At 40.9% G+C, this 16272-nt stretch overlaps 1 protein-coding gene across 1 annotated transcript; it reads left to right on the forward strand.

Annotated features, from left to right (window-relative positions):
• The first annotated feature begins 10172 nt into the window (after positions 1-10172).
• Positions 10173-11295, forward strand: CCL21 (C-C motif chemokine ligand 21). Its single transcript, XM_054583221.1, has 4 exons — positions 10173-10326; positions 10428-10548; positions 10635-10805; positions 10886-11295. The coding sequence occupies exons 1-4, from the start codon at positions 10254-10256 to the stop codon at positions 10917-10919; spliced, it is 399 nt and encodes a 132-aa protein (XP_054439196.1). The 5' UTR covers positions 10173-10253; the 3' UTR covers positions 10920-11295.
• The last annotated feature ends 4977 nt before the right edge of the window (positions 11296-16272 follow it).

Raw genomic sequence — 16272 nt, forward strand, 5'->3', positions numbered from 1 at the left:
TATTTCACCTTCCATTTTAATCGAGAGCCTTGCTGGGTAGAGCACTCTTGGTTGCAGGCCTTTGCTTTTCATTACTTGGAATATTTCTTGCCATTTCCTTCTGGTTTTTAGAATTTCTGTTGAGAAGTCAGCTGCTAGCTTTATTGGGGCTCCCTTGTATGTTACTTCCTGTTTCTGCCTTGTTGTCTTTAGGTTTCTCTGTTTGTCTTTGATATTTGCCATTTTAATTATGATGTGCCTTGGAGTGAGCCTCTTTGAGTTCCTTTTGAATGGGACCCCTGTGCTTCCTGGACTTGTGTGCCTTTTTCTCCTCTCCAATTAGGGAAGTTTTCTCTCATTACATTTTCAAACAGGTTCTCTCTCTTTTGTTCCTCTTCTTCTCCTGCTGGTATACCTATTATATGAATATTGTTACATTTCAGGTTGTCCTGCATTTCCCTAAATGCCTCTTCATTTTTTTTAGTCTTTTTTTCATTTTCTTGCTCTTTCTGGGAGCTTTTTTCTACCCTGTCCTCCAGCTCACTGATTCATTCCTCTGTTTCATCTAGCCTGCTTTCGATTCCTTCTACTGTGTTCTTCAGAAATTGTATTCTTTGTTTCCTCTTGCCTCTTGTTGATAGTTTATATGTCCTTTTTCGTGGTAATATAGTTTGCACTAAGTTCCTCATAGTTTCCCTGTAGTTTTTGGTAACTCTCTATGAGCTCATTGAGCTCATTGACCTTCCTTAGAACCATTGTTTTGAACTCAATATCTGATAGTTTACTTGCCTCTGTTTCATTTAGTTCCCTTTCTGGGGATTCCTCCTTTCCCTTCAACTAGGGGGTGTTTCTTTGTCTTCCCATTATTTGTGAGACTCTTCTTTTTTTGCTTCTGCTTCTTAAAGTGATCTGTCTTGACTTCCTGACTTTGTGGTGTAAACTTCTTTGGTAGGAGACCTGTGAGATTCAGTCGTGTAGATTCTCTGATCTCCTGAACTTGATGCTCTTTGGATGTCTTTTATGCCATTTATGTTGGCTCTCTGTAAGTAATTGGGTTTTGATTGTTGTTTGGCCATTCTTTGGTGGGTCCTTCCCTCCAGCTGGTTGACTGAGGGTCACTCTGTCCACCATGTCTTGTGTGTTTTTGTGTAGATGCTGCCAGAACAAAATCACAAAGCCCAGGAAACAAACCCACATCCACAAAAATAACTCCCCCCTGCAATCCTACTATCAACAGCCAATGAACCAGTATTAATAAGGCTGTAAAGAGATTAAGACTATTATAAAAAGGGAGAGAAATAAAATCCAGTGACTTAATATGCACAAAATCGATGGATCCAAAATGAACATTAAAAAGCTATGCAGTAAAGAAAATATTGCAAATCATGGAGAAGACCACTGTGGACTTCATCTCAGTATCCTCTAGTATTTACTTCTGGGGTTTTTTTTTTTTTCTGGCTCTACCTCTGGTGATGTCAGATGTTGACCTCATCTGACCTTAGGCATTCTGTTCTAGATTTCCAGGAATCTACTATCTGTGGCTGTCTCCTTCAGTTGTTAATCTAGTCACTCTGCACTAGCAGCCAGGCTTTGGCACCACAGGGTGCGGCAGAGTCCCTCCTGAGGGTGGGGCTATTGTTTCCTCTCATGCTGCTGCCACTCAGGGAAGTGGTCCACCTGAGCAAGATGGCTGCTACCATATGGGGGACAACTAGGCACCAGGATCCTGCTGGTCACTCTCTCAGTTCTCTCCCCAAAGCTTCCACCTTCAGTCTGTCCTCAAGTGTCTCTAGTCCACTCTGTGCCCCTCTTTGCTAGGGATCTACTATCTGTGGCTGTCACTCTGTACTCAGCAGTCAGGCTTAAGCACCACAGGGCCAAGGCAGAGCCCCTCCTGGGGACAGGGCTATTGAGAAACAAGAGTTCTTTAAAACATGCAGAAGCCTAACTAGTGTGACTCAGCTTGTTGAGCATCATCCTGCAGAACCAAGGGTCACTGGTTTGGTTCCTGATCAGGGCATATGTCTGGGTTGTGGGTCCGGTATCCTGTTGGGGGCATGCAAGAGGCAAATGATCAATGTTTCTCTTGTACATTGATATTTCTCTCCCTCTCTCCCTCCCTTACACGCTCTCTAAAAATGAATAAATAAAATCTTTTTCAAATTTAAAAAAAAATGTGAAGAAACCAAATAGCTAAATAACAGAAATAAATCCTTTCTGGCCTGGCATTGTTTGTAGAAAAAGTGATTATTTTAAAGATTTTATTTATTTATTTTATTAGAGAGAGAAAGGGAAGGAGAAAGAGAGGGAGAGAAACACTAATTTGCAAGAGATACATGAATTAGTTGCTTCTTGCACATCCCCAAGCAGGGACCTGGCCCGCAACCTAGGCATGAGCCCTGACCAGGAATAGAACTGGTGACCCTTTGGTTCACAGGCTGGCACTCAATCCACTGAGTCATACCAGCCAGGGCAGAAAAAGTGATTACTTTACATAGATTCACCTCTCCAATTAAAATGCAGAGGTTTGCAGAGTGGATTTTAAAAATACCCAAAATCCATCTATATGCTATCAACAAGAGACTCACTTGAGATGCAAAGACACTTGGTGGCCCTAAACGGATAGCTCAGTTGGTTATAGTTTGATCCTGATGCACCAAAGACCCATGGAGCTTTAAAGTAGAAGCAGGTAAGAAAACATAGCATGCAACTAGTAACCAAAAAAGAGCTATATTCTGTCAGACAAAATAGACACCTTGTCCAAAAAGGTTGTGAGAGACAAACAAGGACATTTTATATTGAGAAAAGGTTTGATACAGCAAGATATAGCCATCATAAGCAACTAACAGCAGAGCCTCATGATACATAAAGCAAAAAGTGCCAAAATTGAAGGGAGAAATTGACAGTTGTATAATAATAGTTGTGGACCTCAATACCTCACTTTCAATAATGGGTAGAACAACCAGACAAAAGATCTAAAGGAAATAGAGAACTTGAACAGTATTATAAATGAATTAGACCTGACAGACATACACAGAAAACCCTGCCTAATACCAGAATACTTATTCTTCTCAAGTTCATATAGAACATTCTCCAGGATAGCCCATACTTTATGTCACAAACAAGTCTTAATACATTTTAGATTCAAATCATGCAAAGTATCTTTTCTGACCACAAGAGTATAAAACTAGAAATCAGTAACAAGGAAAACTGGAAAATTTACAAATACATGAAAATGAAATAACACATACAGAAGAAAGAAAATAAAAATTGGAGCAGAAATAAATTAGAGACTATAAAACACTAGGAAATATCAACAAAAGTAAGAACTGATTTTTTGAAAATATAAAATGACAAACCTTTAGCTAGACTAAAGGGAAAAAAGGCCAAGGATAAAATAAAATCAGAAATGAAAAAGGAGCTATTATTATTTCACTTTCATATGGAATCTAAAGAACAAAATAAGTGAACAAACAAAGCAGAAACAGACTCATAGATGCAGATAACAAATTGATGGTTGCCAGAAAGGATAGGAGATAGAGGACAGGGTGAAAAAAGTGAAAGGATAAGAAATACAAATTAGTAGTTACAAAATAGTCACAAAAATATAAAATACAGCATAGGGAATACAGTCAATAATATTGTAATTATTATGGATGATGCCAGGTTGATACCAGACTTATCAAGTGCATCACTTCAAAAGTTATATAAATGTCTAACCACTACGTATGCTGAAACTAATATAAAATAATATTGAATGCCAACTACAATTGAAGAATAAACTATTAATAAATAATAAATATAAATTTTAAAAATTTTGATGACTAAAAAGAAAGAATAGATAATCCAATTGATACCACAAAAATACAAAGGCTCATAAGAGACCACTATGAACAAGCCATGTGCCAACAAGCTGGATAACCTGGAAGATATGGATAAGTTCCTAGAAACATATAACCTACCAAGACTAAATCATGAAGAAATAGGAAAATTGAACAGACATAACTAGTAAGGATATTTAATCAGTAATCAAAAATCTCTGTGCCCTGGATGCCATGGCTCCAGTGAATTGAGCGCCAACCTGAGAATAGAAAGGTTGCCAGTTAGATTCCTGGTCAAGGAACATACCTGGGTTGCAGGCCAAGTCCCCAGCTGGGGGTGTGCAAGAGGCAATCAATCGATATTTCTCTCACTCATGGATGTTTCTCCCCGTCTCTTTCTCCCTCCCTTCCCCTCTCTCTGAAAATAAATAAATAAAATCTTTTTTTAAAAACCTCCCAACAGAGAAAAACCTAGGGCAGATGGCTTTACTAGTAAATTCTATCCAACATTTAAAGAAGAAGTAATGCCAATTCTTTTTAAACTCTTCCAAAAAATTGAAAAGGAAAGAACATTTCCAAACTCATTTTATGAGACCAGCATTACCCTGCTTCCAAACCCAAACAAGGATACTACAAGAAAAGAAAGCTATAGGCCAATATCCTCAACAGACATAGATGCTATAATCTTCAACAACTTACTAACAAACCAAATTCAACAGCACATCAAGAGTCGTACATCATGTTCAAGGGACGTTTATCCTTGGGATGCAAAGATGATTTGTATACTCAAATCAATACATATGAAATACCACATTCACAGAATGAAAGATAAAAATTATATGATCATCTCAATAGATGCAGAAAAATAATTGGACAAAATTCAACATCTTTTCAGGATAAAAACCCTCAACAAGTTAGGTATAAAAGGAATGTACCTCAATATAATAAAAGCCATATACAAGAAGCCTTCAGCCAACATACTTAACAGCAAAAAGTCGAAGGCTTTTCCTATAAAATTAGGAGAAAATCAAGGGTGCCTGCTGTCATCACTTCTATTCAACTTAGTACTGGAAGTCCTAGCCAGAGCAATTAGGCAAGAAAAAAATGAATAAATAGCATCCATATCAAAAAGGAAGAAGTCAAATTGTCTCTTTTTATAGATGTCTTGATCTTAAATACAGAAAATCCCAAAGACTCCACCAAAACCTGGTAAAATTAATAAACAAATTCAGTAAAGTCACAGGATACAAAACAAACATACAAAAATCAATTGTGTTTTTATACACTAACAACAAACTATCTGAAGAGAAATAAGAAACAATCTCACTTACAATAGCATCAAAAACAATAAAATAGGAATAAATGTAACTAAGGTGAAAGACCTATACACTGAAACCATTGAACACAGAAATTGAAGAAGATACAAATAAATGGAAAGATATCCCAATCCCATGTTCTTAGATTAAAATATTAATATTGTTAAAACATCCATACTACACAAGGTGATCTACAGATTCAATATAATCCCTATCACAATTTCAATTGCATTTTTTCACAGAAATAAATAAAACAATCCCAAAATTCATACAGAACCACAAAAGACCCCAAATAGCCAGAGCAATCACAAGAAAGAAAAACAAAACTGGAGGCATAATATGCTTGATTTCAAACTGTATTACAAAGCTATTGAAATCAAAACAGTATGTACTGGCGTGAAGACTGACACATAAAACAATGGAACAGAATAGAGAGTCCAGAAATAATGCAACCCAATCCATATATGTTCAACTAATCTTTGACAAGGCACCAAGAATATAAATAGAGGAAGGATTGTCTCTCCAATAAATTGTGTTTGTAAAACTGGATAGCTACATGTGCAAGAATGAAACTAGACCCTTATCACAAAAACCATATGATCTCACCTATAAGTGGAACCTAGCCAACAAAACAGAGATGCAATAAAAATATGACCAGCAACACTGAAAGAAAAAAGAAACCAACAGAGTCAAGAGGAAAGGAGGGAAGAGTGGGCGGGGGAAAGGAAGGGAAGGGTCAAGTCACGGAACACATAGTAAGGACTCATGGACAAAGCCAAAGTGGGTAAGGGTTGAGGGAGGGTGATGGGGGAGGAGGGGCAGGGGAAAGTGGTGGTGGGAAAGTGGAGACAAATGTATTTGAACAAAAAAAAAGAAATTAAAAAAAAGAGAAACTGGACCCTTCTCTTATATCACATGTAAAAATTTACTCAAAATGGATTAAAGAATTAAATATAAGACTGGAAACTGTAAAACACATGGAAGAAAACACTAGAGGAAAAACTCCTTGATATTTGTCTTGGTAATAATTTATTTTTTATATGACACCAAAAGCAAAGGCAACAAAAGCAAACTAAACAGCTGGGACTACATCAAACTGAAAAGCTTCTGCACAGCCAGGGAAACCATCAATCAAATGAAAAGGCAACTCAGAAAAGGGAATAAGATATTTACAAACCATATACTTTATAGGGGGTTAATACCTAAAATATATTTAAAATGCATACAATATAACAGGGAAAAAAAGACAGGCAAAAATATCTAATTGCAAAAATGGGCAAAGGGGGACCCTACAGCCAGCAGTGACAGTAGCAAAAGCAATAACAATCAAAGAATCCCTAGCCAGGTAGAAAGAGAAAACCAGTCAGATGCCATCTGAAGCCAAAGAGATAAAGCTTTATGTCCAAATTCCCCCTATGGAGAAGATGGATGCATCTTTGTCCATGCTAGCTAATTGCCAGAAGCTTTCACTGTTTACAAATTGCATTGAAAAAATTGCCAACCTGAATAGTTTAAGTGATCCACAATAATGGATGGTTCATGGATTTTTCTTGTTTTTGGAATAAACATTCCACAGACACTATGTAATCCCAGAAGCTGGAACCTGTTTTAACCACAATAATTGCCAGATGACAGAGCAAATATATAAATCACATGACTTTAGGTTTGATTATCCAAAGAAAATTACAGATACATGAGACCTGAGCATTTTAAAAATATTTTAAAGCTCTTACGGAGTTAGAATTGAGATATCGAATAAAGAATCAGATTTTTTATAATTAAGAAAATGGGCAAAGGACCTGAATACACAGTTTCCAAAGAAGATACACAAATGACCAACAGATATATAACAAGATGCTCAATATGACTAATCATCAGGGAAATGCAAATCAAAACCACAATTAAATATCAGTTCACACTTGTTAGGATGACTGTTATCAAAAAGTCAGGAGAGACTTCCAGCCAAGATGGAGGTGTAGGTAGATATACTTTGTCTCCTCACACAACCAAAAGAAAGAGAACAACAAATTTAAACACAAAAAATAACTAGACTGCTAGAAAATCGAACTGTGTGAATGTCCAACAACTAAGGATTAAAAAAGAAACAGTCATCCAGACTACTGGGAGGGGTGGAGAGGACGGGTGGCATGGCTGTGGCCAGAGGACTGGGCAGGCAAAGCAAAGGCTGGCGGACAGAGTGGTCCCACATTTGTGTGTGGATAAACTGGGAGGAACAACTGGGGAATAAGATAGACCATGCAACCCAGGGTTCCAGCTAGAGAAAAGCCTCAAAACCTCTGGCTATAAACACCTCTGGGGGATGAGGCAGTGGGAGAAACTCCCAGCCTCACAGGAGAGTTTGTTGGAGAGACCCACAGGGTCCTATGATGTCTACAGATCCACTCACCCAGGAATCAGCACCAGAAGGAGCCAGTTTGCTTGTGGGTAGCGAGGAAAGTGACTGAAAGCTGCCAGAGAGCCGAGCAAACAGCATTGTTCCCTCTTAGACCCCTTCCCCACATATAGCATCACAATGCAGCAACCTGGGTTGTCCCACCCTGGTGAATACCTGTCTCCACCACTTACAACATAACAGGAGCACTGAGATAAAGAAATATGGCCCAAATGAAATAACAGATCAAAGCTCCAAAAATAGAACTCAGTGATGAACAGATAGTCAACCTATCAGATGCACAGTTCAAAACACTGGTAATCAAGATGCTCACAGAAATGGCTGAGTATGGTCACAAAACAGAGGAAAAAGTGAAGGCTATGCAAAGTGAAATAAAGAAAAATACACAGGGAATCAACAGTGAAGAGCAGGAAGCTGGAAGGCAAATCAACAATTTGGAGCGGAAGGAAGAGATAAAGATTTCAACCAGAACAGAACGAAGAAACAAGAATTCAAAGAAATGGTTTAGGAACCTGTGGGACAACTTTAAAGCTTACAACATCTTAATCATAGGAGTGCCAGAAGGAGAAGAGGAAGGGTAAGAAATTGAAAACTTACTTGAAAAAATAATGAAGGAGAACTTCCCCAATCTGGTGAAGGAAATAGACTTTCAGGAGATCCAGAAAGCTCGGAGAGTCCCAAAGAAGTTGAATCCAAGGAGGACAAACCATGACATGTCATTATTGTTATCCAAGATTAAAGATAAGGAGAGAATCTTTAAAAGCAGCAAGAGAAAAGGAGACAGCCCTGGCTGGTTTGGTTCAGTAGATTGAGTGCTGGCTTGTGAACCAAAAGGTCACTGGTTCAATTCTCAGACAGGGTGCATGACTGGGTTGCAGGCCAGGTCCTCCAGTGGGGGGTGCATGAGAGGTAACCACACATTGATGTTTCTCTCCCTCTCTTTCTTTCTCCCCTCCCCTTTCTAAAAATAAATAAATAAAATATTTTAAAACAGAGAGAGAAAAAAAGACAGTTACCTACAAAGGAGTGCCCATAAGACTACCAGCTGATTTCTCAAAAGAAATCTTGCAGGCAAGGGGCTGGAAAGAAGTATTCCAAGTCATGAAAAGCAAGGACCTACATCCAAGATCACTCTATCCAGCAAAGCTATCATTTAGAAGGAAGGGCAGGTAAAGTGCTTCCCAGATAAGGTCAAGTTAAAGAAGTTCATCATCACCAAGCTCTTATTATATGAAAATTTAAAGGGACTTATCTAAGAAAAAGAAGATTAAAAATTATGAGCAGTAAAATGACAAGAAACTCACAGCTATCAACAACTGAACCTAAATAAAAAACAGTCAAGAGATAACAAATGTTGCAGAGGGTGTGGAGAAAAAGAAACCCTTGTACATTGTTGATGAGAATGTAAATTGATAAGCCATTATGGAAAACAGGATAGAATGTTCTTGAAAAATTAAAAATAGAACTACCACCTGATCCAGCAATTCCTACATTTGGGTGTACGAGTATATCCCAAGGAAATAAAATCACTACTTCAAAGTGATATCTGCACTCCCTGTTCATTGTATCATTATTCACAATAGCTAACATATAGAAACAAACAAGTGTCTATCAAAAGATGAATAGATAAAAAATATAATATATGTAAAATGGAATATTATTGAGCCTTTAAAAAGAAGTAAATTCTGTCATTTGCAACAACATGGATAAATACTGGAGAGCATTATGCTAAGTGAAATAAGCCAGATAGAGAAATACAAACACTATATGGTATCACTTATATGTAGAATTTTTTTAAGTGAAACACATAGAAACAGAGTAGAATGTTGGTTGCAGAGGCTATAAGGTGGGGAAAATGGGGAGATGTTGGTCAAAGCATATAAACTTTCAGTATGTTTTGAGTTCTGAGGATTGAATGTATGGCATGGTGACAAGAGTTAATAATAATGTATTGTATACTTGAAATTTGCTTTAAAAAAAAGGTAGATCATAAGCATTCACACCACACACACACAAAAGAAAAAGGAAACTATGTGAAGTAATGGGAGAGTTAATTATCTTGATTGTGGTAGTTATTTCACAGTGTATACATATATCAAATCATCATGTACACTTAAATTATATACAATTTTATCCATCAATTATACCTCAATAAAGATGGAGGAAAAACAGAGGAAATCTTCATGGCCCTGGATGTGACAATAGTTTTCTTAAATATGGCACTTAAACCACAGGCAACAAAAGTAAAAACATAAACTGGACTTCAAAATGTTTAAATTTTGTTCATCGGAGGACCCTATTTAAAAAGTGAATAAACAAAACAGAATGAGGAAGTACAGTGAAAAGGAAATCTGTGTCCTGTCAACCATCCAGAATGCAGACTTAATAGTGGTGTTTCAGAACAGTAAAATCAAGCAGCACAACACATACAACAGCTGCCTGCATGGTCAGTGTCAAAGGCATCATGGACTCTTGTAGTATATCTTTAAAAAAACTAAAATCAATCTAAAAAAAAAAGTAGATTCTGGTGGCTGGAGGACTGGATGGTTCTGCCAAATCCAAGCGGAAAAGGATGATCCCTATCTTTTGATAGGGGGAGTGAAAATATCCGCCTGCCTACATAAGCATAAATAAGCAGCTGAGCAGTCCAACCCGCACACTCCAGGACCCCCAACTTGCAGCTGCCTACCTTACCCACAGCTCTGGCCTCATACTCACCCTCTAATGGCCATGGCTCAGTCACTGGCTCTAAGCACCTTTGTCCTGGTCCTGGCCTTCTGCATCCCCTGGACCCAAGGTATCAAGGGGGGAGCTACCTGTGAGGGGGGAAAGGGGCTGGAAAGGCCTGATTGAGAGCCTATAAGTAACCCCTGACTCCCTGCGAACCCCACCCTGCAGGCAGTGGTAGAGGGGCACTGGACTGTTGCCTCAAATACAGCGTAAGGAAGATTCCCGCTCCACTTGTCCGCAGCTACCGGAGACAGGATCCAAGCTTGGACTGCCCCATCCCAGCTATCCTGTGAGTGAGTGCAAGTGGGTGGGTGCAGTTCAACAGGTTGGGCATGGTAGGCAAGACTAGGAAGGCTTGCTAATGCCCACTCCCAGGTTCTCACCTTGGAAGCGCTCTCAGCGAGAACTATGTGCTGACCCTAAGGAGGCCTGGGTGCAGCAGCTGATGCAGCGTCTGGACACATCACCAGTCCCACAGAGACCAGTCCAATGTTGTAAGAAGAACAAGTCTAACAAGAAAAGAAAGTGCTCCAAAGGCTGTAAAAGGTGAGAAAACTGAAGGGATGGGGGAGGGAAGTAAAGGGGATCCTCCATCAGTCCCTCAAACCCCTCTTCTCCCCTCCCAGGACTGAACAGACGCAGACCCCTAAAAGGCCATAGCCCTGTGACCAGCCTGGGGCCCAGGAGACCCTCATCAGCCTCACCAGGGTTTGAAGCCCCAATCCAAGGGGCAAGAAGAGGTCTAGGAGAGAGAGAGGACTCAGGGGCCCCAGAGCAGTCCCTCCACCCCCATACTGGCCTTGTCTCATCACTTCTCTTGCTTCAACCATCTGTACTTGTAGCCCTACCTGCATGGCTGAGTTGCTCGCACCAGGCCAGGCCCAGAAAAGCAGAGAAGGCAATGTGAGAGGAGGCAGCAGGACTGCCCCCTCTGAGGAAAAGTCACCCAGGACCCTGGACCTGATCCTGCTCCCCACTGCACCCAACCTGTTCCTTATAAATAAGATTTATACAAAACTGAATAAAAAGCTGTTCTGGCCTCCTATCTAAGTACATGTTCTTTTGTGTCTGTGTCCACGGGGAAGCCAGTATCACCAAGGGGTAGAGGCAAGAGCTCAAGCTGGCAAGTTCTATGTTCTTCCATACCCCAAGAATTCCATCCCCTCCAAGGTGTCTAGACCCATGGACAGGAGAGGGGAAGTTGACAGGTAGGGTGGAAACTTATTTGTACCTGGTCTATGAGAATTTTTGCTTTCTTAAAATATATTTTATTGATTATGCTATTACAATTGCCCCATTTTTTTCTCCCCTTCATTCCCCTCCATCCTGCACTGCCCCCCACAAGCATTCTCCCCCTTTAGTTCACGTTCATGGGTTGTATATATAAGTTCTTTGGCTTCTCCATTTCCTATACTATTCTTAGCCTCCCCTGTCTATTTTGTACCTACCATTTGTCCTTCTTATTCTCTGTACCTTTTCCCCCATTCTCCACACTTCTCCTCCCCTCTGATCTCCATCTCTGTGATTCTGTTCCTGTTCTAGTTGTTTCCTTTGTTTGGTTTTGTTTTTTACTTTTATTTTGGTTCAGTTGTTGATAGTTGTGAGTTTGTTGTCATTTTACTGTTCATAGATTTTGATCTTCTTTTTCCTAGATAAGTCCCTTTAACACTTCATATAATAAGGACTTGGTGATGATGAACTCCTTTAACTTGACCTTATCTGGGAAGCACTTAATCTGTTCTCCCTTCTAAATGATAGCTTTGTTGGATCGAGTAATCTTGGATGTAGGTTCTTGCCTTTCATGACTTGGAAAACTTCTTTCCAGGCCATTCCTGCCTGTAAGATTTCTTTTGAGAAATCAGCTGCTAGTCCTATGGGAACTACTTTGCAGGTAACCGTCTCCTTTTCTCTTGCTGCTTTTAAGATTCTCTCCTTATCTTTAATCTTGGGTAATATAATTATGATGTGTTTTGGTGTGTGTTTCCTTGGGTCCAACTTCTTTGGGACTCTGAGCTTCCTGGACCTCCTAGAAGTCTATTTCCTTGGCCAGACTGGGGAAGTTCTCCTTCACTATTTTTTCAAATAAGTTTTCAATTTCTTGCTCTTCCTCTTCTCCTTCTGGCACCCCTATGATTTGGATGTTGAAATGTTTAAAGTTGTCCCACAGGTTCCTAAACCTCTCCTCATTTCTTTGAATTCTTGTTTCTTCATTCTGTTCTGGCTGAATGTTTATTTCTCTCTTCTGCTCCACATCATTGATTTGCCTCCTGGTTTCCTTCTCTTCACTGTAGGTTCCCTGTGTATTTTCTTTATTTCACTTTGCATAGCCTTCACTTTTTCCTCTGTTTTGTGACCATACTCAACCATTGCTGTGAGCATCCTGATTACCAGTGTTTTCAACTCTGCATCTGATAGGTTGGCTATCTCTTCATTGCTTAGTTCTATTTTTGGAGATTTGATCTGTTCTTTCATTTGGGCCATATTTCTTTGTCTCAGTGTGCCCGTTACATTGTAAGGAGTGGAGACTTAGATATTCACCAGGGTGGGGCAACCTAGGTCACTGCATTGTGATGCTGTATATGGGGGTGGGGTCCAAGAGGGAACATTGCTGTTTACTCAGCTCTCCAGTGGCTTTCAGTCACTTCCCCCACTACCCACAAGCAATTTGGCCCCTTCTAGTGCTGATTCCCAGGTGGGTGGGTTTGTGCATGATATAGGACCCTGTGGGTCTCTCCAACAAACTATCCTGTGAGGATGGGAGTTTCTCCCACTGCTGTATCCCCCACAGGTTATTACAACCAAAGGTTTTAAGGCTTTAGTTTCCTACACTAGACGCCTGGGTTGCTGGTCTGTCTTGCACCCCAGTTGTTCCTCCCGGTTTATCTTCACGCAAATGTGGGATCGCTCAGTCCACCAGTCACCAACTTGCCCACCCGGCCTCCCAGCCACCGCCTTACCGCCTGTCTTCTCCACCCCAACTGCCCATCTCCGCTCCTCCGACAAGTCTGGATGAATGTTTCTTCTTTAACTCCTTGGTCGTCAGACTTCCATATAGTTCAATTTTCCAGCAGTTCTGGTTGTTTTCTGCTCTAAAACTTGTTGTTGTCCTTCTTTTGGTTGTGCGAGCAGGCAAAGTGTATCTACCTATGCCTCCATCTCGGCTGAAGTCCTCTCTGAGGAATTTCTGCCAATGAAGAGATGGTGGATCCAGAACACACACACCACACCCACAGTGGCTCTGCAGGCCTCTGACGCCCTGCAGAGATCCTTTCCCCGACTATGTGCAGCATTCTCTCTTTCGCACCTGTACCACGGTCTGCCTCCCCCTTTCCTTGGGGCCTCCACAACGCAAACCTCCGAGTACCTCTTCGGGAGGGTCCCCAGGAAGGAGGCTGGAGCCTGGGCCTTCCTGTAACACAGGAAAACACAAGCCTACTGAAACCTACCCTTTACAGAGCTCCAGCCCTGAGGACCCTTCAGAGCCCACATTCCCTCCCCAAAACCCAAAAACCCAAGAGGACTTCCTTCTGTCTCAATCAATAAAGGAGGGTCCCTGTCCTCTCCTCTTTGTCTATTGCAGCTGTGTGCTCTCTATTCCTATCTGGGCTTCTCGACTCCCTCAACTTCCATCCATTTGGGAAGGTGTCTTCCCCTTCCCCTCTTTTCTCCTTTATTCCCTGGCTGGGGCCCAGGGTACTTTCATCTCTTCACCTCAAAGACTCAGTCTCCTGTGGCAGGTATTTGGAACCCGAGAACTCAGGCGTAATTCAGGCGCCTCTCCTCTCCAAGAGGATGTCTGCCTGGCTCTCTTCCTCCTTTCCTCCCCAGAGAAGAGATTCTCCTAGTCCCCCGTCACCCCTAGGTAGTGAGAGGGAGGATCATCAGATGGACCCAGGCCCTGTGGGGAAAAAGGGAACAGATCTTGAGATGTGGGCAAGAAGCTAGAGGTGGCTGCCCCACTACCTTTTCCTTCCCCAAGAGACTGAGCATGCCACAGCACTCACCACTTATAAAGTCTGTAAAGGGCTTGCCATCTGCTCCTCCTGGGGCTGGTGAAGACAGCGGCTCTTCCGTACCTATCCTCGTACAGCAGGTGTGATCTTAGTCTACAAACCTACATGGGCAAGAAATTTCAAACCCCTGCACCAGAGTGCTAGTGAGAAATGCAGCATCAGGCACTCTTGGGATCCCTCTGCCGAGGACTATGCGAAGGTCGTACAAACACCAAGGCACAAGGAGGCTTCCTACCTGCCTGCTACCCCATCCTATCATTGCACATCAATCTCACCAGTAAATGCGGTGGTCCCTGTGATTCCAGCAGGTATGACTCTCCATGTCCTGGACTCTCAAACACTTAGCTCTCTCTCCCTTTCTCTCTCTCTCTCTCTCTCTCTCTCTCTTTTTTCTTTTTTTTTCCTGAGACTGAAAATTCAGTTATGAAAACATCTGGGCTCAGAACTGGTTTCCCCAGATATACCCCAGAGCCATCTACTCAGGGCCTGCAACTTGCTTCATCACAGCCAAGGACTAGAGCTCAGTGCCCACGCTGACTGGACCTACATACCCATCCCATCCACTGTCTTAAAAATCTCTCTCCAGACCTTCCTTGTCCCCAGCCTCTTCAGGGCGGAACGTCTTCCCAGATTTGCTTTTAACTTTTAAGAAGGCAGCCCTGGCTGGCGTGGCTCAGTGGATTGAGTGCTAGCCTGCAAACCAAAGAGTCGCTGGTTCAATCCCTGTCAGGGCAAGTGCCTGGGTTGCTGGCCAGGTCCCCAGTAGGGGAAGCAGGAGAGGCACCCACACATTGGTGTTTCTCTCCCTCTCTTTCCCCTTCCTTCCCCTCTCTAAAAAAATTAAATAAATGAAATCTTTAAGAAAAGGAAGGCAGAAGGGCCTTTAACATCAGGATGCCCCTGCTCTCAGCCCTGCCAAAACCCCTGCTTGCTCTAAATCAGGGGTGTCTAGACCTTTGGTTTCTCTGTGCCAGAAGAGTTGTCTTGAGCCACACATTAAATACACAAACACTAACAAGAACAAAAATTCTCATAATGTTTAAGTAAATTTATGATGCTGTGTTGGGCCACATTCAAAGCCATTTTGGGCCACATGTGGCCCATGGGCCACGGGTTGGACACCCATGCTCTAGATAGAAAAGAAAAAGATAAGCAGAACAAATAAATTTGTATCTCACTAAATTATCCTGCTACACTTGCAGGCCCAGTATTTGCCTCAAGCTCTGACCTGAACAGGCATGCAGTATGTTATTTATTCTGTCATAGAGCAGTCCCTCTCCTTGTTTGTGTTCATCTTTGACAATGTTGTCCTGTTCCTTCTTCTTTCTGTAAGATGCATGATTTAAAAAAATCAGATAATACATACTCATAGTTTAAAAATACCAAAAGTTGTATTCTGAATAGTATCCATTTACTGCAATGTTTTTATAGATTTTTTTATTTTTATTTTTAAATCATGTTTACTCTATTACAGTTGTCTCAATTTTTTCCTTTTTCCCTCCTCCACCCATCCCACCCTCCCCTACAGTCAATTCCCACTCTGTTGTCCATGTCCATGGGTCATTCTTACATGTTCTTTGTCTAGTTCCTTCCCCTTCTTTCCACCATTGTCCTCCTTTCCTATCCCCTCTGGTCACTTTCAGTCTGCCCCATGTTTCTATGCCTGTGGTTTATTTTGTTCGTTAGTTTATTTTGTTAACTAGATTCCACTTATAGGTGAGATCATATGGTATTTTTCTTTCACCAACTGGTTTATTTCACTTAGCATAATATTCTCCACTTCCATCCATGTTGTCACAGAAGGTAGGAGTTCCTTTTTTCTTTCTTTTTTTAATGCAGATTGATTTTATTTATTTTTTAATATCAAAATCAGTTATAAAATATTTAAATATTTAAATCCATTACAAAGTATCAGCAATTAAAATTACATGACACCAGCACAGAAATAATCAAGTAGATCAATGAAATAAAATGAGCATTCTAGAAACAAATGTATATAT

Source organism: Pteronotus mesoamericanus, unplaced genomic scaffold (genome assembly GCF_021234165.1).
Source record: "Pteronotus mesoamericanus isolate MK-2021 breed Mesoamerican mustached bat unplaced genomic scaffold, CSHL_Meso_final contig_73, whole genome shotgun sequence".
Classification (NCBI taxonomy): Eukaryota; Metazoa; Chordata; class Mammalia; order Chiroptera; family Mormoopidae; genus Pteronotus; species Pteronotus mesoamericanus.